Source organism: Nomascus leucogenys, chromosome 6 (assembly GCF_006542625.1).
Source record: "Nomascus leucogenys isolate Asia chromosome 6, Asia_NLE_v1, whole genome shotgun sequence".
Taxonomy (NCBI): Eukaryota; Metazoa; Chordata; class Mammalia; order Primates; family Hylobatidae; genus Nomascus; species Nomascus leucogenys.
In genome coordinates this window covers 86,788,147-86,809,474 of record NC_044386.1, presented here as the reverse complement: position 1 = coordinate 86,809,474, position 21,328 = coordinate 86,788,147, and the positions used below count along the sequence as shown (strand labels likewise).

At 40.8% G+C, this 21,328-nt stretch overlaps 1 protein-coding gene across 9 annotated transcripts in view; it reads right to left on the bottom strand.

Moving 5' to 3' along the window:
* Positions 1 to 1,079: 1,079 nt before the first annotated feature.
* Positions 1,080 to 21,328, bottom strand: part of IQCH (IQ motif containing H) — a 250,784-nt gene continuing 230,535 nt past the window's right edge. For 6 of the 9 annotated variants that reach the window (XM_003267135.2, XM_030814630.1, XM_030814631.1 and 3 more), the window contains 3 exons: positions 12,498 to 12,559; positions 8,182 to 8,290; positions 1,700 to 2,246 (listed from right to left, as the gene is read on the bottom strand). In XM_003267135.2, the coding sequence (XP_003267183.2) occupies positions 2,133 to 2,246; positions 8,182 to 8,290; positions 12,498 to 12,559 (285 nt within the window). In that variant the 3' untranslated portion in view covers positions 1,700 to 2,132. Of the gene's footprint in view, positions 2,247 to 8,181; positions 8,291 to 12,497; positions 12,560 to 21,328 lie in introns of all 9 variants that reach the window. The other 3 variants (XM_012507363.2, XM_030814633.1, XM_012507362.2) reach the window with 2 other exon arrangements.

Sequence of the window (21,328 nt, the reverse complement as noted above, 5' to 3'; positions counted from 1 at the left end):
AATAGGTAATATATTAAAGGAGATACTTATATCCAATAATGCTCTCCAACCACTGCAAACATTCAACGTTTTTATAATGGGTCATTTCTCATACAAAGCCACCTCTATTGTTTAATGTGTGCTTCTCTCAAAAACTTCCTGGAAAATGGTATATCATTTCCCCAAAATCCTCTTACCACCAAATATTTCGGTTTCCTATTTAGAAGAGCAAAAGCTCAGTAATTAATTCATCGTGACTAAATTATATTTAGGATACTTTAGATACTGTACACATATAAATGATTCTTTTTTCAAACGTGCCTTAGTTTACCAAGAGCACAGTATCTATGTAACATATATGTGTTAAAAGATAATGGACTATTGCTTCTTTTCAAATGTTCTGTAATTAAAACATGTCACTAATTTAATCTGGTCCTCTGGCTTCTTCCACTTAATTACTTGAAGTGATTGTTTTATTATACCAATTTTTCTCCTTTAATTTTGAAGCTGTAGATGTTTAGGTAGAGAACCCTGCTCCCAATCACTTTCACAGGTCTGAATTCTGTGGTATATGCAAATGATAGCTGCAAAGGAGGAAAGTGGCATTGTTTGAGAAACCAATCAAGTGAGTAAAACAATGGTGTAGGATGGCGAACTCGTTTTGCTATTGCCAGCAGCTTGAGCCTCGGGAGTGCTAATCAAAATTCACATGCAAAACTTCCCGATAGATTTAACAGTTTTGTACTGTTAAGCAGGGGCTCTCGCCACGTGAATGATCTACTACTGTGCCGAACAAAACGGAGACAGTTTTCTTTTAAAGTCCAGAGCAGATGAGAGCCATAAGGAGACAGAGGGTTTCATTTACTCTCAGGACACGATTGTGCCAGTGAACTAATGAGTCTCTTGGACCTTATGTTGCTCTGGCTTCAATCGAGGCGCGACTCTAATGGGCATGTAGTACTTCCTATCTGTCAAGTGTCTGAACAATGGGCCCCTCGAATGGACTAGAGATCTGGCAAGAAAAAGAGGTCAGTGTTGTACCTAGCACAGGCAGGAAACCTGGCTAATTAATGTATTTCCAACTATAGCAAAACAAAAGCTGACACACACAAATGTTAATTTTATTACAGAAACTCTTAGCCTGCGGCTGAATCACAGTTAACAAATTATTGAAATTCCACAGGTAAAAATCCTCTTCCTTTCCCCAATACACTAAAATATTTTTATAGACATAAAGGTCATTCTTTAAAACAATACATGGTTTTGGTGTTGTAATTTGCTTTTATTTCACCCTTCAGTAAAGCTCGCTGATGTAGAAATATTTTTGGACAATTATGAAGTGAATGCTGAAAGTTAAGAGTCAGAACTACTACAATCTTAATCTGCCTTTTTAAAGGTAGTGTAATGTTGAACTAAACTTGAAAAAATCCTACTGCTGTATTAAATGGAGAACTAGAGAATACAAATGTTTATTCAAGCTACAGAGCTCGAGTTACACTCCATCTTAAACTAAGAGCAGATACTGCCACCTAGATACATTCTGATGCTTTGGTTAACTAGATGCTGGCTTATCCTACTTTTTGAAAAATGGCAACAATAGCAGACAATAGTGGCTTGGTATAACAAAAACACGATGAATGACAGTCACTTAAAAATTCATATAAATATAATTTCAACATAATTTGAAGCTTTGAAAAAAAGGCATTTGTGTTTTGACAAATAGCAATGCTTAAGCCTTTATTCAAACCTATAAATGCAGAAGATCAATGACTATTAGAAATAGGAGAAAACTTTATAAAACATAAAAAATAAAAGCTGCATAATCCTGAGGCCTATGAGGAAGTAAATGTGGAGGTGATATCAGTAAGACTTTTAACTTTCTTCTTTTATCGGATGACTTTTTTCTGAGTTTGAGAAGAAGAAGGGATTGTTCAACACTCTCAAATGAAAACACAAATAAGTTTTGGTTTAATAAATAAGATCACTTAATAAAGAATGTTTTAAAAAGAGCATTTCATTATAATCTGTTCTGATTCACCTCCTAGCACACAAAGCAAACCAATTTCCCCTGGCTTTTATTTCTAACAGAAAAAAAAAAATTGCCCTTTTTATTCCAGACTGGGATCCAAAATGTTATGTACTGTATTCCAGGATCATTTCTTGGGTTTAGAGAGGTTTTTATCATCTTTGGACTGTTGTTCCTCTTCAAATCTCATTTTGTTTTCCTTTGTTACTCTTAGAATAGTTTCAATATCAGCAATGGTGGTCTGTAAATAAAGACAATATTTATTACTTAAAGACCTCTTACAATCCCTCTCCCCCAAGCATCTGGTCCTTTTGGGAATTCACTATGGTTTAGATCAGTTCTATTCAGAATGTATTCTACCGACTGGCATTTGTCTACAGATTATGGCTTACCAGTCTTGCTGAAATGAGTAAAAAAATTGAGAGTAAGAATTTGGAAAACTTTTTAGAATTTTTATGCCTATTATGTCTAATAATAAAAACATTGGGCTTCTAAATTGTATATCTTTAATTTTTTTAATCGTATTTTTCTAGTAATTAAATTTTCTTCTATTTTGTTAAAAAATGTTGATCCATGATAGATAAAATCAAAACAAAACAAATAGTTTCCTTATTATGGATAATTTGAGAAGCATTGGTCTAGTCACCCTAAAATGAGGGCTAATAGGCTGATGGGAGGGTTTATTTCCATTGGTTGCTGGGAAGAAAAAAATGACACATTCCCATTTACTTTATTTATATTTTATTGAGGTATAATTCCCATACCATAAAATTCACCCTTATAAAGTATACAATTCAGTGGTTTTTAGTATATTTGCAAGTAACCATCACTACTATATGATTGCAGAACATTTTCATCACCCCAGATAGAAACTCTGTCCCCATTAGCAGTCACTCCCCATTTCATCCCACTCCCTCAGCCCCTGGCAACCACTAATCTATTTCTGTCTCTATGGATCTACCTCTTCTGCACATTTCATATAAATGAAACCATACAATATGTGACCTTTTGTGAATGGCTTTTTACCTAGCATAATGTTTTCAAGGTTCGTCCACGTTGCAGCATGGATCAGTACTTTATTATTTCTTTTATAGAGGTGAATAATATCCCATTATATAAAATATTATCCATAGAATATAATAAAATTCACTTATTTCTTCGTTGATGGACATTTGGGTTGTTTCTAATTTTTGGCTATTATGAATATTCCTTCTATTAGCATTAATGTACACGTTTTTGTGTGAACGTTTTCAATATTCTTAGACATATACCTAGAAATGGAATTGCCGGGTCATATGGTAATTTTACACTTAATTTTTTTTATAAACTGCTAAGCTTTACATATCTGTGATACAATTTTAAATTCTTACCAGCAATATATGAGGGTTCTGGTTTCTCCGTATCCTCACCAACACTTGTTATTGCCTTTTTATTTAACTGTAGCCATCTTATTAGGTATGAAATGTTTCACTGTGGCTTTGATTTGTATTTCCCTAATAACTTATGATGTTGAGCATTCTTTCATATACTTATTAGCCATTCGTACATCTGTTTTTTTTTTTTTTTTTTGAGACAAGGTCTTGCTCTATCACCCCAGCTGGAGTGCAGTGGTGTGCTTATGACTCACTACAGCTTTGACCTTCTGGGCTCAAGCAATTCTCCCCCCTCAGCCTCCTGAGCAGCGAGAACTACAGGTATGTGCCACCATGCCTGGCTAACTAAAAATAAGTTTTCGTGGAGATGAGGTCTCACTCTGTTTCCTGGGCTAGTCTCAAACTCCTGGCCTCAAGTGATCCTCCCGCTTCAGCCTCCCAAAGTGGTGGGATTACAGGTGTGAGCCACTGCAGTTGGCCTGCATATCTCCTCTGAAGAAATGTCTACTCAAATCCTTTGCTCCCTTTTAAAATTGGGTTATTTGTCTTTCTGTAGTTGAGTTGTAAGAGTACTTTGTATATTGTGAATACTATGCCTTACCAATATGATTTGCAAATATTATTTCCTTTTCTGTGGGCTGACTTTTTACTTTCTTGATAGTGTTCTTTGATGCACAAAGTTTTAAATTTTGATGAGGTCTGATTTATCTATTTTTATTTTGGTTGCTTGTGCTTTAGGCACCATGTCTAAGAAACTATTGCTAACCCAAGGTCATGAAGGTTTATACGTATGTTTTTTCCTGAGAGTTTTACAGTCTTAGCTCTTACATTTAAATATTTGATCCATTTTAATGCAATTTTTTTTTTTTTTGAGACGGAATCTCGCTCTGTCGCCCAGGTTGGAGTGCAGTGGTGCGATCTCAGCTCACAACAACCTTTGCCTCCTGAGTTCAAGTGATTCTCCTGCCTCAGCCTCCTGAGTAGCTGGGATTACAGGTGCATGCCACCATGCCTGGCTAATTTTTATATTTTTAGTAGAGACGGGGTTTCACCATGTTGGCCAGGCTGGTCTCGAACTCCTGACCTCAGGTGATCCGCCCGCCTCGGCCTCCCAAAGTGCTGGGATTACAGGTGTGAGCCACTGCGCCCGGCCCATTTTAACTTAATTTTTATATATGATGTGAGGCAGAGGTCCAACTTAATATTTGCATGTGCCATTTATTTAAAAAATATTTTTTCTCCATTGAATTGTTTCAGCACCCTTTCCAAAAATTATTGGCCATTATGTATGGGTTTATTTCAGACTCAATTTTATGCCATTGATCTATATCTCTATTCTTATGCCAGTACAACACTGTCTTGATTACTGTAGCTTTGTAGTAAGTTTTTAAATTGAGAAGTGTGAGTTCTCCAACTTCGTTCTTCTTTTTGAGATTATTTTGGTTATTCTGGGTCTCTTATGTTTCCATATGAATTTTAGGATCATCTTGTCAATTTCTGCAAAAAAGCCAGCTGGGATTTTGATAAGAATTACATTGAATCTATAGATCAATTTGGGAATGTCAGCATCTTAGCATTATTGTCTTCTGTTGGATGAATACAGACTGTCTTTCTGTTTATTTAGGTCTTCTTTAATTTCTTTCACCCATGTCTTATAGTTTTCACTGCAAAAATCTTGCACTTCTTCTGTTAAATTTATTCTTGGCCAGGCGTGGTGGTTCACGCCTGTAATCCCAGCACTTTGGGAGGCCGAGGCAGGTGGATCACGAGGTCAGGAGTTCAAGGTCAGCCTGACCAACATGAAACCCCATCTGTACTAAAAATATAAAAAATTAGCCGGGCATGGTGGTGCGTGCTTGTAATCCCAGCTACTCAGGAGGCTGAGGCAGAAGAATTGCTTGAACCCGGAAGGCAGAGGTTGCAGTGAGCCGAGATCGCGTCAATGCACTCCAGCCTGGGTGACAGAGTGAGACTCTGTCTCAAAAAAGAAAAAAAAATTATTCTTAAGTGTTTTATTCTTTTTGATGCTATTGTAACTTGAAATTTTTAAAAATTTATTTTTGCATTATTCATTACACAAATATAATTGTCTTTTGTATACTGATTTTATGTCTTATAAACTTGTTGATGGGTTCTTTAGGATTTTCTTTTCTTTCTTTCTTTTTTTTTTTTTTTTGAGACTAGGTCTTACTCTGTCACCCAGGCTGGAGTGCAGATCATGGCTCACTGCAGCCTCAACCTACCTGACTCAGGCCATTCTCCCATCTCAGCCTCCTGAGTAGCTGGGACCACAGGTGTGTGCCACCACACCTGGCTAATTTTTTAATTTTTAGATAGGGTCTGCCTATGTTGCCTAGGCTGGTTTCAAACTCCTGGGTTCAAGCAATCCTCTTGCTTCATAGAATTTTCTATTTACAAGAATTTGCCACTTGCAAATAGAGATACTTTTACTTTTATTTCTTCTTCTTTTCTCCTTCTCCTTCTTATTCTTCTTAGTAGAGATGAGGTCTTGCTATGTTGCCCAGGCTGGTCTCAAACTCCTGAGTGCAAGTAATCCTCCCACCTTGGCCTCCCAAAGTGCTGGGATTACAGGTGGGGGCCACTGCACTCAGCGCCTTTTATTTCCTTTTCTTGCCTAATTTCTCTGTCCAGAACTCTAGTACAATGATGAATAGAGGTGGCAAGAGCAGACACCCTTGTCTTGTTCCTAATCTTGGCGAGAAGGCTTTTGGTCTTGCAATGTTAACTATATGTCAGCTGTGGGTTTTTTGGTAGATGCCCTTATAAGGTTGAGGAAGTTACCTTCTATTTTTACTTTGTTGAATGTTTTTATCAGAAAAGAATGTTAAATTTTGTTAAATGCATTTGCTGCATCATCTTCCTTTTTTTTAATTTTTATTCCCATCACCCAGACTCACTGCAGCCTCAACCCCCTGGGCTCCAATGATTCTCCCACCTCAGCCCCCCAAGTAGCTGCGACTACAGGCATGAGCCACCACACCTGGCTAATTTTTGTAGAGATGGGGTTTCACCATGTTGCCCAGGCTGGTCTTGAACTCCTGGGATCAAGCAATCTGCCCACCTCAGCTTTTCAAAGTGCTGGAATTACAGGCATGAGCCACTGTGCCCAGCCTCAATCACCTTCTATTTTTATTTAGCCTTTACTTTGCTGGTAAATCCTTGTTTAAAAACTGAAAATACCTACCACAATGCCACTAAGTAGAAGACAGAAAATACTAGCAAAGATGAATCTATTGCACCGCTTCAAGTTTTTGTTATTGTACCTATATTACTGAGATTGAAAGTTTTTGCCTTTAGACCTAACATGAGTAAAAATCAAGAAAACAAACATTCATATGAGAAGGCTAGAAACCACGACATAATTAAAAGCTACCTGAGAACATCTGACTTTTTATGATTTCGAAAGTCAGAGAAAGGGCAGAGAAATAGCTTTCATTTTGTCAAAGGCAGTTGACTGCCAACAGCGAGACAAGCCCAGAATCAACTTAGTCTGAATGCATTTGAGGTTAAAGCATCTGATTCTGATTATTAGCTATATTTGGACAGGCTGAATGGATCAAATGCAGAGAGGCTCAAAGTTTTGCACATGGCACTAACAGATAAGATGATGCTACTAGCTAGCAGGAACTTAAAATGTAAATGATAGGCTGGGCAAGGTGGCTCATGCCTGTAATCCCAGCACTTTGAGAGGCCAAGACAGACGATCCCTTGAGCTCAGGAGCTTGAGACCAGCCTAGGCAAGACAGTGAGATACCCGTCTCTAAAAAAACAAAAACAAAAACAAAAAAAACCACACAGTAAACGATGAGCATAGATCCTTTAGGACCAGTGAACATTGATGTAACATTTGGTCTGTCTTTTCTTGAATCTTCTCAATCATGTTGTAGGGAAAGCAGTGGTCATTCTTCCAGCTCATAAAATCACGTTATTGTTACTGTTACTAAAGGAGTTAGGCCCTAGCTTGAATAAAAAATGTATTAAAATTACATTTCTATTAAGCTTTTGTTGGACTTTCCATTTAGGAGAAAAACCACGTGGTTTCTGATTGTGTCCTTTGAATTAATGAAGGCCTAGGCTGGGAATCAGATTCATACCTTGCTGTTCAATACCACGTGATCATCTCTGTTCAGACAGTATTTCAGAAACTCCCATACAGACCTTGTTCCTGTAGTTTGGAGTTTGGAGACTTCTAGTCAATTATACACAACTGGATTTGAGGGACCATCTTTAAAGGTCATAAGGAGGCTTCTAAAGGTTAGTAGTGAAATAATCCAACCCACGTTGGAGAAACGGGTGGGGTAGATGGCCCACATACATGCTATATTTTCTGCTTCTCCCTAACACACATTGCTTTCTTGGGTCTTAGAACTTCTCTGGCTCTAGAAACTAGGGCTTCCCAGGAATCACTAGTCAGACCTTGTATTATCTGGAATATAGATAGATAACATACACAATTTTTGGTTGTGACAATCTCTGTTTTGGTTCCACTGTGACATTTCAGACTCACGTCCAACATCAGAAAGCTCTGCTATCTTAGGAGCTGGGGTTTGAAAATGGCAGCAAGTTAAAAGTCAACTCTATTTCAAAGAAAAAGTTTCAAACTATTAAATTTAACTAACGGCTTCAGTGGGAACCTTACAGTATTGACCTTGCACACTGTAAAATATGTACTGCTTACAATAAAAAAAAAAGATGGTTTAGCACTTGTTTATAATACAGCATGAGGTATTTTCAGCCCTTGTATAGAAATTAACCAGAATGGTTAGTTAATTAACACCTCACCTTAAAATTGGTCTCGCCTTGCATATTAGGTGCTGATATTTCTTGATGGATGATGAAGAGATTGCGAGCAAAGGTCATGAGGACCCCCTGGAGATCCTCGCCGATTGTTCTGTTAATGATATCCAAACAAATGAGTTTACCAATGATTCCCCTCACATGCTTAAAAACAATCGCCCTCTCATTTGTGCCTGTCTGGTGATGGAATTTAATGAGTATTTTCAATCTCACAAGGTGGCAATCTTCAGGGAGATATGAAAGATGAGACTCCATTTTAACTTGTCAACAAAAAGGATTTGCGTAATAAATATTTTTTATTAATCAACTTAGCAGAATATAGCAATAGGGTAGGTCATTTCTAGCGAAAGTCTACCACTGAGCTAGGATGTTGTATGAGTTCATTTTAAAAATGGTTTAAGCCCATCATTCTCAGCAAACTATCGCAAGGACAGAAAACCAAACACTGCATGTTCTCACCCATAGGTGGGAATTGAACAATGAGAACATTTGGACACAGGGTGGGGAGCATCACACACTGGGGCCTGTCGTGGGGTGGGGGGAGGGGGGAGGAATAGCATTAGGAGATATACCTAATGTAAATGACGAGTTAATGGGTGCAGGACACCAGCATGGCACATGGATACATATGTAACAAACCTGCACGTTGTGCACAGGTACCCCAGAACTTAAAGTATAATAATAAAAAAAAATGGTTTAAGTTACTTTAGGAGAACTGTCGCTAAGTGTGATCCTTGCCAAATGATTTCCTTATCTATGCAGACATTTGCATCTCAGTATTCTGGAGTCTTTTGTCTGGGGCTTACTTTCTATTTCACGGGTACAAGTGATTCCTATCACTTAATGAGAGTGTCCTGCCTATGTTCAGAGGAGAATGTGCCCTGTTCATGAACAGCCGTCTTTATAAACCTGAACATCCACTTTAAGATTTCAGAGACAGCTTGCAAACTATCCTGTAGCATTATAGGGCTCCCTATATAAGGTGGTCACTCAGTGTAGGCTTTGTGGTGTAGTGAAAAGAACAGTAAGTTCAGGATCAGGAGACAGACCACCTACTGTGTGACCCAGGCAAATCACTGCCCCTCTCTAAGCCTCAGTTTCCCGTCTATGAGGATCAGTTAATTCTGAGGCCCTTCCCTGCTCTAACATTCTGTGGTTCTATGACTGCAGTTAGGGATGAGATTAAGATGGGCAGAAAACAGTAGAAAAGGACTAAAGGCTTTCGAGAGGTCCATGTCAACTGTGCCCTCCCTGAAGGATGTGTGAATAGCAATAACCATCTAGAAGGTACACCAGTAGGACTATTTCTACCATTGAAACTAGCCTGCAGGTCAAGGCATCCTTGCCTGAAATCTCAGGTACAGATGTAGGGACAGCTGGGCAAGTTCCTCTTGGTTACCAGTCTAATTATTAATTCTGTAGGTTTCAGCATCAAATCCACCTTGCTGCTAGGTCAGTTTGATGACTGGGAGTTTCTCAGTTCATGAAACAGGCTCTTCCTCTATCTCCTACTTTCTGTGATGGTTTTCCTCTTGCCTGGTTCCTCTATGCCTGAGTACCCACCTGCACTGCTCTTCCTGTGGCCCATACTTCATGAACCCTGTCTCTGCCTGGGTGATACTACCCCTGTCTCATCCCATCAATTCCAGGACACAAGTCCTGCTCCTGAGTGTCAGCCTCTGCTGAGCTCTGCTGCCTGCTGAAAGGCTTTCCTCATGCCACCCCCTACCAGCCGGGGTCTCCAAAAGTGGCCTCTTTTCTGAGTGCCTCTGGTCAAGCTCCCCACGACCTAGCTTTCAGGTTGTCCCTTTACTCTTTGCGGTTGGAACTTTCCTGATGGTATGAGCTGGTTGCTTCTCAGGATGACCTCCATGCATCTGAATCCTGGGTCCAGTGTTTGGCCTGTCTGGTTGCTCTTCTCCCATCACCTGAGGGAAGCTCACCTCTCCCAGCCTCATCCTATATACAAAAGGGTTTGTCTGGTTCCAGTCGTGTCCCAGCTTCTCCTTTGTAGTTAATCTTTCATGCCAGCTGGTACCCACTAAGACAGAGTTCATATCTCTAGGTTCTGATTTCTAGTTGTTTGTACCTAACTAACCCATCTGTCTGAATTCCTGGGCTTAGAAATATACTTGGATCTTGAATGCTTAAGATTAATCCTGCTTAACTGGATTGATAAGTTGGGAAAATACAAATTTGTTATTCCCATGCTTGATAACTTCAAATCCAGATGACTGCTTGGTTCTCCTAGTCCCGGTAATTCCCGATGGCCTATGTTCTGCCCAGCCCTGACATCACCGTGTCAAGTTTGGGGAGAGTGAAATGGGAAGTATTTAATCTCTGATCTTCCAGCTACTAGTGAACTGCTGTTCCCCTTTCATGGCTTGTCAGCAGTTGACATACTAGACCACGTTTACCTGTTTACTTGTTTACTGTATGCCCACCCCTCTAGAGTCGCAGCTTCCTGAGGGCAGGGCTCATTGCTGTTTCCCTAGCACCTAGAACTGTGCCTGGCACAGTTGATAAAATGCTTTCAAATTTTCTGGTAAGGAAGGGTGCGGCAGGGAGGGAGCTGAGGGGCAGAATGTCACTGGGAAGCAAGGGGCTTATCCTTCCCTGCACATGCCCAGAGGTGTCCCTGGCTCTGTTATCATTCTGGATGTGAAGGCCTAGGTGGAGAAGATGAAGGCAAGCTTGTTGGTATGTTATGGATTGAGGTCTCATTTCTGTTGCTATCAGGGCAATGTGACAAATGGGTGAAGAGTCCCTAGGGAAGTGACTTCCTTAACAAGACCCAATAAGTTTTGCATGTTTATGGGATCTTGGGGAAAGACTGAAACTGGAGGGGAGGACTCAAACAGCCAGCTTCCCTTCCCAGGTGATGGGAAGCATCTGAGACTGTAAGTGCCAGATTAAATTGTAGCCACATTCTAGTTCCAAAGGGGAAGAAACCAGAACATTTGCCTAAGTTCAAAAGGATCGATGAGGGTGAATATCACTGTATTGATAATGGCCTGTTATAACTGATAATGCTTTGGCAGAACAAAGGACTATACTTTGGATAGGGAAGTTGGGGCCTGTCCTATGCAGCCATTTGCTTGTTATAGTCTGCACCTCTTTGGATCAGTTTCCAGGAGACTGACCATAGTAGGGTGTAGGGGAGGTTGGGGAGGGAGGGACTGAGGCCACATAGGAACATCAGTGCTTAGTAGAGGAATTGGCTCTTATTTGGTTAGTTTTTATGAGACCAGATCTTTGTGTATATGTTTCTGTGTGTTTGAGTGTGAGGCCACAATGTCTACACTGCCTTAGAGGTTACAAGGAAGAGAAATACAGGGCGGAGACAGTTTCCCAGTTAGGTAGGATGACTTAAAGGTACCAAGTAACCATGTGCCAAGATACGAAAAAAGATATGACTCAAGGTTGTGGCTCTAAAATTCTGAGTCCCAGATAGGAGGAAACTTTGCTAGGCTCCAAATATCCCAGAGGGAAATCTGGGAGAAGTGCGGAAGCCTCCGAGTGTTGCCAGCAGCCTGTGCTCAGTGCATGCGTACCTTGAGAAGATTGCGCCCGGAATGAAACTGGATCTGAGGAGGAGCTACAGATCCTGCCTGCTAGGGGGACATCATGTGAAGTCACCAGAGCACAGAGCACTTTTCTAAGTAAGCCAGAATGACAACTGCCTTCCACAGGCAGGACAACTGAGCTGGGTCCCCATCAGTGAGATCTGATGTGCCTTATCTGTGTATGCATTTGGGTATAATATGCTGTTAAGTCTAAACCTTACCCACTAATTTCAGGTAATTAATCAATTATATAAACCCCCATTGACACATCTAAAGTCATTTTATAAAATACCTAGGCTGGGCGCAGTGGCTCACGCCTGTAATCCCAGCACTTTGAGAGGCCGAGGTAGGTGCATCACAAAGTCAAGAGATCAAGACCATCCTGGCCAACACGGTGAAACTCCATCTCTACTAAAAATACAAAAATTAGCTGAGCATGGTGGCACGTGCCTGTAATCCCAGCTACTTGGGAGGCTGAGGCAGGAGAATCGCTTGAACCCGGGAGGTGGAGGTTGCAGTGAGCTGAGATTGCACCACTGCACTCTAGCCTGGGTGACAGAGCAAGGCTCCATCTCAAAAAAATAAAATAAAATAAAATAAAATACCCGAAGATCTAAATATAGACTTCTAATAAATCAGCATGCTGATTAAAGTGCATGAGAAGCATCATTCTTGTTAGTTGTGATTGTCTATTTCCTTAGCTTATTACAACTCACAGATACACTTCATACTCACAACATTCCCAACTTGTGTCTCTTCAGGTGCTCATATAATATAAAAACAGTTCCTTGCCTGTCCTGTAAAATTTGAATGGGGAGAAAAGAAATAGTATATTATCTGAGAAACAAAGTACAGAAAATGTTACTGGCACAGAAAGACTACTAAGATTGATTTGATTTGAAATCTAGAGCTACCTTCAGATATTATGAGAACACATTTGAAAAGGCTGCCTCTAGAATTTGGAGTATGTTCTAGAACCGTGCTTTTTGAGTATGGTCCTCAGAACACCTGCATCAGAATCATCTAGTGTGCTTGTTAAAAAGGCATTTTCATGGACATCATGCAAGCTCAGAAGACTTGGCAGGCAATCTGTCTTTTACCTCACTTCTTGGATGATTCTTGTGTACATCAAAATTTGAAAACCACTGTTCTAAGAGTGATGGGTTAAAAAAATATAGGGGAGGCTGGGCACGGTGACTCATGCCTGTAGTTCCAGCACTTTGGGAGGCTGAGGCGGGAGAATCGCTTGAACCTGGAAGGCAGATGTTGCAGTGAGCCAAGATCTTGAACTCCTGACCTCACCCAGGAGGCCAGCCTGGCCAACATGGAGAAATGTTGTATGGTGAAAAGTAGCATGGCGGCCCAGCTACTTCAGAGGCTGAAGGCGGCCTAGCTACTTCAGAGGCTGAAGCAGGAGAATCGCTTGAACCTGGGAGGCAGAGGTTTCAGTGAGCCGAGGTCACGCCATTGCACTCCAGCCTGGGCAACAAGAGCAAAACTCCGTCTCAAAAAAAAAAAAAAAATTGTCCCGGCACAGTGGCTCACACCTGTAATCCCAGCACTTCGGGAGGCTGAGGCAGGCAGATCACGAGGTCAGGAGATCGAGACCATCCTGGCTAACACAGTGAAACCCCGTCTCTACTAAAAATACAAAAAATTAGCCGGGCGTGGTGGCGGGCGCCTGTAGTCCCAGCTACTTGGGAGGCTGAGGCAGGAGAATGGCGTGAACCCGGGAGGCGGAGCTTGCAGCAAGCCGAGATCACGCCACTGCACTCCAGCCTGGGCGACAGAGCAAGACTCCGTCTAAAAAAAAAAAATTATATATGTATATATGGTAGCAATTTGTTATGTGGAAAATAATTTGTACTTCAATGGGAAACTATGTGTTGTCTATAGCAGGGGTCTTGAATCCCTGGGCTGCAGACTGGTACCAGATCTGTCTCAGACAGGCCTGTGGCCTGTTAGGAACCGGGCCACACAGCAGGAGGTGAGCAGCAGGCAAGCAAGCATTACCACCAGAGCTCCGTCTCCTGTCAGATCAGCGGTGGCATTAGATTCTCATAGGAGCGGGAAACCTATTGTTAACTGTACAAACAAGGGATCTAGGTTGCATGCTACTTATGAGAATCTAACTGATGCCTGATGATCTGAGGTGGAACAGTTTCATTCTGAAACCATACTCCCTCTACCCCACCTCCACGTCCATGGAAAAATTGTCTTCCATGAAACCGGTCTCTGATACCAAAAAGGTTGGGAATTGCTGGTCTATAGCACTCCCTGCTGCCTTATCAGATTGATTCTATGGGAGATATTTTACAATTCTGTAAAGTATAGGTAACTGATAGACAAGCAAATTCTGTCCAGTCTGATAAAGGCTCTGTTGATTTCCCTTTCCTGTTCCTCTTGTGGAAAAACCTATTTTGCCTCATTGTGCAAATTTCAATATTCCTGATCTATAAAGATGTCTGTTTTGGGATTCTCTTTTGAACCTGTTATAATATCTGCCTAGTTCCCTCTTTTTGTTTGTTTTGTTTTTTGGAGACAGGGTCTCACTCTGTCACCCAGGTTGGAGTTCAGTGGCTCAATCATAGCTCACTGCAGCCTCGATGTCCCCAAGCTCCGGTGATCCTCCCACCTTAGCTTCCTCAGTAGTTGGGACCACAGGCATGTGCCACCACACCCAGCTAAGTTTTGAATATGTTTTTTGATAGAGATAGGGTTTCGCCATGTTGCTTAGGCTGGTCTCGAACTCCTGGGCTCAAGTGATCCTCCCAGCCTCAGCCTCCCAAAGTGCTGGGATTACAGGCATGAGCCACTGTGCCTGGCAGTTCTTTCTGTTAAATAAAATCTTTATCATGTGTTTATTTTCATATCTGTAGGAGAGGCATGGCTTTACCCTTTTTTTTTTTTGAAAATTATCTTGTAACAGTTTTCTCCAAATAAATAAGAGGTAACCCTGGAGTTGTCCAACAGTGGAAATGACTGCCCTGTGAAGCTGTGAACTTCCCATCACTGGAAGCTCAAAAAAGGAAACTATATTTTGGGGCTTTGGTAAAAGAAATCACATGCCAGAATTATGACCACACATCAACTTCCCACTTTATCAAGAAATCTGAGCTTTAGGGCAGACAGTGGACTAAACAGCGGCTGCCAACGCTGGCTGCACATTAGAGTCATCTAATGCCTGGGCCCTACTTCCAGAAATGCTGATTTATTTGGTCTCAGGTGGGCCATGGGTGTAGGGCCATGCTGAGTCATATTGGAGCCCAAGGCAAAGGAAAAAATCAGTAATCTGGTCCTGTTTTCATTAAAAATTTTGATATTTTATTCCTAATGAATTTTTTGCAGTAATTTTGATTGTTAAAATATTGCACTAAAATATTACTTATGTTAATGAGGGGTGTGTGTGTGTGTGTGTGTCTGTGTGTGTCCTTAAATTCTGTGCTCAGGAAGAGTGCCTCACTTACCTTACCCTAATCGCAGCCCTGCATGGGCATCTGCATTCTTTTTTTTTTTTTTTGGAGACAGAGTCTTACTCGGTCACCCAGGCTGGAGTGCAGTGGCACGATCTTGGCTCCCTGCAACCTCTACCCCCTGTGTTCAAGCAATTCTCCTTTCTCAGCCACCCAAGTAGCTGGGACTACAGGTGCATGGCACCACGTCTGGCTAATTTTTGTATTTTTAGTAGAGATGAGATTTCACCATGTTGGTCAGGCTAGTCTCAAACTCCTGACCTCAGGTGATCCACCCGCCTTGGCCTCCCAAAGTGCTGGGATTACAGGCGTGAGCCACTGTGCCATCTGCATTCTTTATAGCTCCTCACTGAGGTCACTCTCTTGGGCATCTAGGGTTGAGAACCACTGCCTAGTACATCTCTTGCATCCCTTACTGTGCTGTCCAATATGGTAGCCAATAGCCACATGGGGCAACTGAGAAGTTGAAAGCTAATAGTACAAATTGAGATGTGTCATAGCTTTCAAAGACTTAGTACAAAAAAAGTAGGATTATCTCAATAATTTTCATACTGATTACATGCTGAAATGACAATATTTTCAATATACTGGATTAAATAAAATATATTTTAAAAATTAACCTCACCTATTTCTTTTACTTTTAAAAAATGTTGCTCCAAGAAAATTTTGAATTATCTCTGTGGTTTACATTAGTGGTTTTCATTATATTTCTATTGGACAGTGCTATTGTAGGGACCTATGGTTAACACAAATATAACAAATCCTTTCCAGTAAGTGGTTCCCATTTCATAATTTTATATCCCCCTTTTAAAAATAGTTCCATATTGAGAAGGAGCATTAGTAATGATCGGGCATCAAATCCCCTTATGCAGAACAAGTTCACAGAAGTTTCGTATCCAGGGATATGTGGGATATTTATTGGATTTTTTTTTCCTGCTGGGAATAGAATGCTTGGTTGGCAGAGACTTTCCTTTCAATACTTTAAAATTATATTCCCATTGTCTTCTAGCTTTCATAGATTAAGTTGAAAAGTGGCCAGGATAGGTGGCTCACGCCTATAATCCCAGCACTTTGGGAGGCCGAGGCGGGCGCATCACGAGGTCAGGAGTTTGAGACTAGCCTGGCCAGCATGGTGAAATGCTGTCTCTATTAAAAATACAAAAAAAAAAAAATTAGCCAGGCATGGTAGTGCGCACCCGTAGTCCCAGCTACTCGGGAGGCTGAGGTAGGAGAATTGCTTGAACTTGGCAGGTGGAGGTTGCAGTGAGCCGAGATCACACCAGCCCAGGAGACAGTGCAAGACTCTGTCTCAAAAAAAAAAAAAAAAAAAAAAAAAAAGAAAACTTAGCTAGCAGTCTAGCAGTCTTATTGCTCATTTGAAGGTAAAGTAATTTTTTTTCTAGCTACTTTTAAGATTTTGTTTCTTGGCCGGGTGCGGTGGCTCATGCCTGTAATCTCAGCACTTTGGGAGGCCGAGGCAGGCCGATCATGAGATCAAGAGATCGAGACCATCCTGACCAACATGGTGAAACCCCGTCTCTACTAAAAATACTAAAACTAGCTGGGCATGGTGGCGCGTGCCTGTAGTCCTAGCTACTCAGGAAGCTGAGGCAGGAGAACTGCTTGAACCCGGAAGGTGGAGGTTGCAGTGAGCCGAGATCACGCCACTGCACTCCAGCCTGGTGACAGAGTGAGACTCCATCTCAAAAATAAAAATAAAAAAAAAGATTTTCTGTTGCTCTTCAATTTTCAGGAGTATAATCATGATGTTCCCAGGTGTGATTTTCCTTATATTTATCTTGCCTGAGGTTTTTAGTGCTTTCGAATGAGGTTGGATATGTGTTTTGATGTCTTTCACTAGTTGTAGGAAATTCTCAGCCAGTATTTATTTAAAATCACTCTCTCTTCTCGTTGTGGGACACTACTTGCAGGAAAGTTAGATTGTTTCCTCCATGTTGCATGTATCTCTGAAGCCTTTTTCTACATTGTCATCATTTTTTCCCCTGTGCGTAAGTTGGAATTTTTTTCTACTGGCTTGTTTTCTAGTTCACTAGTCATTTGTTCTGATAACCTATTAAATTCATATACTAAATTATTAATTTTGTCACACTAATTTTTGGTTCCAGAATTTCCATTTCAGTTAAAAAACTGATTCTAGGTCTTTGGTGACATGAACCTATTACAAACATATATGTTTTCTTGAACATATTAGTCCTAGCTATTTTAAAGTCCCTGTCTTTAAACTCTATTCCTGCTGGGAATAGAATGCTTGGCTGGCAGAGACTTTTCTTTCAATACTTTAAAATTATGTTCCCATTGTCTTCTAGCTTTCATAAGATTATGTTGAAGAGTGGCTGGGATCGGTGGAGTTATGAGTCCCTGTCTCATAACTCCAATATATGAATCACCTGTGGATCTTTTTCTATTTTTTTCCCCTTTGTTTTCAATGATTTGGTCCTTCTTTTAATATATCTTTTTTTTTTATTGGATGGTGGTCATTAAAGATGGAAAATTGTAGCAGCTCTAGATAATATCTTCCTTCAAAGAGGGTTAAATTTTTGTTTTTGGCAGACAAGTAGAGTACTGACAGCTCATCTTGATGTATCAAGGGTTTATTTTATTTTATTATTATTATTATTATTATTATTATTTTTGAGATGGAGTCTCACTCTGTCACCCACGCTGGAGTGCAATGGCGTGATCTCGGCTCACTGCAACCTCTGCCTGCTGAGTTCAAGCAATTCTCCTACCTCAGCCTCCCGAGTAGCTGGGACTACAGGTGCGCACCACCATCCTTGGCTAATTTTTTTTTTTTTTTTTCATAGAAACAGGGTTTCACCATGCTAACCAGGCTGGTCTCGAACTCCTGACCTTGTGATTCGCCTGCCTTGGACTCCCAAAGTGCTGGGATTACAGGCATGAGCCACAGCACCCAGCCCCTGATTTTATTTTATTTTTGTATTTAAAAGTTTTTTTTTTTTTTTGAGACTGGGTCTCACTCTGTTGCCCAGGCTGGGATGCAGTGGCATGATCACAGCTCACTGTAGCCTCAACTTCCCAGGCCTAAGAGATTCTCCCATCTCAGCCTTCCAGGTAGTCAGGACTACAGGTGTGTGCCACCATGCCCTGCTAATCTTTGTATTTTTTGTGGAGACAGGGTTTTGCCATGTTGCCCAGGCTGGTCTTGAACTCCTGGGCTCAAGCAATCTACCTACCTCAGCCTCCCAATCCCATGCCTGGGATTACAGGCATAAACCACTACGCCTGGACTAAGGGTTGATTTTAGCTGTTGCTGGACCTGGTCTATTTAAAGGTTTTCCTTCATGCTTTGTGTTTAGTTTTTCTCCTAGGGAAGTGTCCTTACTCCTAGAGTTTGGTCCTTTTGAAGTCTCCACTGGAAGCTTGAGGTGTTTATTAGGACCCTTTCAATTTAGCAGGACATGAACTCTTAACATCATGTGACTTTTGAAATATCTGCCAGATCTTTAGCCTCCCAGCTACTGTTATATTTTTCCTCTGGATTTCTTGGAGTCTTGAGCTGTTCATTCTACCAGGTATGAGTCAATTAGGGATTTAAACGGCATGCACACACAAATTTTTTGGGCTCACTTCCCTTTGATCACCTTTGTTCTAGGATTTTGGATCTCAAGTCTCAAACAGTTTGACAGTTTTGAACTCCAGGCTCTGTCGCCTCCCAGCACTTTGGGAGGCCAAGGCGGGCGGATCACGAGGTCAAGAGATCAAGGTCATGAGGTCAAGAAAAAAATCTGTTTAGATTTATTTCCTAACACATTTGTAAATGTCCTTTAAAACTTAGGGGAATATGACTCTCACCTTAGATGCTTCTGTTCTTTCTTTCTTTATTTTTTTTAGAGATGGAGTCTTGCTTTGTCGCCCAGGCTGGAGTGCAGTGGCGCTATCTTGGCTCACTGCAACCTCCAACTTCTGGGTTCAAATGATTCTTGTGCCTCAGCCACCAGAGTATCTGGGATTACAGGGATGGGCCATCACACCCAGCTAATTTTTGTATTTTTAGTAGAGATGGGGTTTCGCTATGTTGGTTAGGGTGGTTTCGAACTCCTGGCCTCAAGTGATCCACCCACCTCGACCTCCCAAACTGTTGGGATTACAGGCGTGAGCCACCGTGCCTGGCCCTTCTGTTCTTTTAAGGACTGTTTTAGTTGCCCTTCAATGCCTTCAAGCAGTTGTTTTATATATATCTCAATCCAGCCTTTATAATCATTTTTAGTGAGTTAGTTGGTTACAAGCTACCTTGTCATGGTCAGAATGTGTAGGTTTGGCAAGATATATTTATAACTTTCTAAGAAAGGTGACCAGGAGTGTTCTTAGCCCTTATCCAGAGGAAACAACAGAAATGAAAGGCTTACACAAAGCTGTTTTTTCTTATCCCATAAAACAATTCCGTATTTTATTTTACATGTGAGAGATGTAAGAGTCTACCCTTAGGCAGCTCACCAAAGTAAACCTCAATGTTAGCAACATTTTCCCCAGGCAACTGCAGTCTACTTATGTACCCCAGAATCTCCCTTCACAATATGCTTATGTGTTACTCCCTGGCTATCAGATTCCCCATTACTGTCCTACTCAGGCCCATTTCCCATGTAGCATCTTAGGTTATAGATCTTTTTGTTCATGTTTATCCATCTTTCTCCCCGCTCGACGATATTTAAAATTTTACTTCTGTGTAAAATTCTTTTCAAGCTAGTTATTAGAAAGCACCATAATAAATAACTTTTTTGCTAGTAAACTTGCAAAGTGATTTAACATTTTAAGTCTCAGCTTCCTCATTTATAATATCAGAATGAAAATGTCTAGCTTTCAAAGTTATTGCAAGAATGAAACAAAATGTGTGAAAATATTTAACAAGGTATAAAATGCTATCAGATATAAATAACTATGGCTGATCCATGATATCTTCTAGATCAGGTCTGGCTCTCTTGATCTGAAAAGCCATGAACTATAAAGAAAAAAAACAAAATTATCTATTCAGTCCTCACTATTCAAAAACTGGTGGAACAGGACTGGGTAACTGCAATAAATACTTCCATTTGGAAAGAGAAACCATGAGAGAGAAAAACAGAAGACAGGGCTTTGTAGTAATTCTGAAATCCCACTGGGCAGACATTTCCAGGGCCCCTATCCTTTGGGTGGGAAATGTTCCTTGATTAGTTCTGATCCCAATTGCTTCATGAGCTTAGACACTATTCTTTGTGGTCCTTGACTCTGCCTTCTGAGATTTTATTTCTTTTCCATAATTGTCATTGGGCCACATCTGAAGTGAATATTAGAGATTATATTTTCCTTAGCAATTTTTTAAGAGATGGGATCTTGCCATGTTGCCCAGGCTGGTCTTGAACTCCTGGCCTTAAGTGAGCAGTCCTCCTGCCTCAACCTCTTGAGCAGCTAGGATTACAGGCATAAGCCATCCTTAGCAATTTTAAAACTTTCTCACCCACTTCCTGCCTGTAGATAGTTGAGGGCCCAAGGGTTGTTTTAAGTCTTAAGCAGCAACAGTCTCTTTTAATCCAGACTGAGATTTCTCTTGACGTTGAGTTCTTTCAAGAACTTAGTTGGTTTCTAATCTGTTTGATTTCAATCAGCTACAAGTAGCAATAGCTACAACATGGAGTTCTTTTCTAGATACTTCTTAAATTTTCTATATTTCTTTGCTTTCTTGCTTCTATGCCTCTCTCTTAATTTCAGTTATCTTAAGCCTATGAGGCTTCAGTAGGAGAGCTATACCCTTTTTCTTTTTACCCTTTTGTTCTGTTCTCTTTTTCCTGAGAGAGTCTTTCTAAATGAAAATATGTACTTGATATGGTTTGGCTGTGTCCCCACCCAAATTTTATTTTGAATGTAGTTCTCATAATCCCCACATGTCATGGGAGGAACCCAGTGGGAGGTAACTGAACCATGGGGGTGGTTACCCTTATACTGTTCTCATGATAGTGAGTGAGTTCTCACTCGATCTGATGATTTTATAAGGGGATGTTCCCCCTTTGCTTGGCACTTCTCTCTCCTGCCATCTTGTGAAGAAGAATGTGTTTGCTTCCCCTTCCGCCATGATTGTAA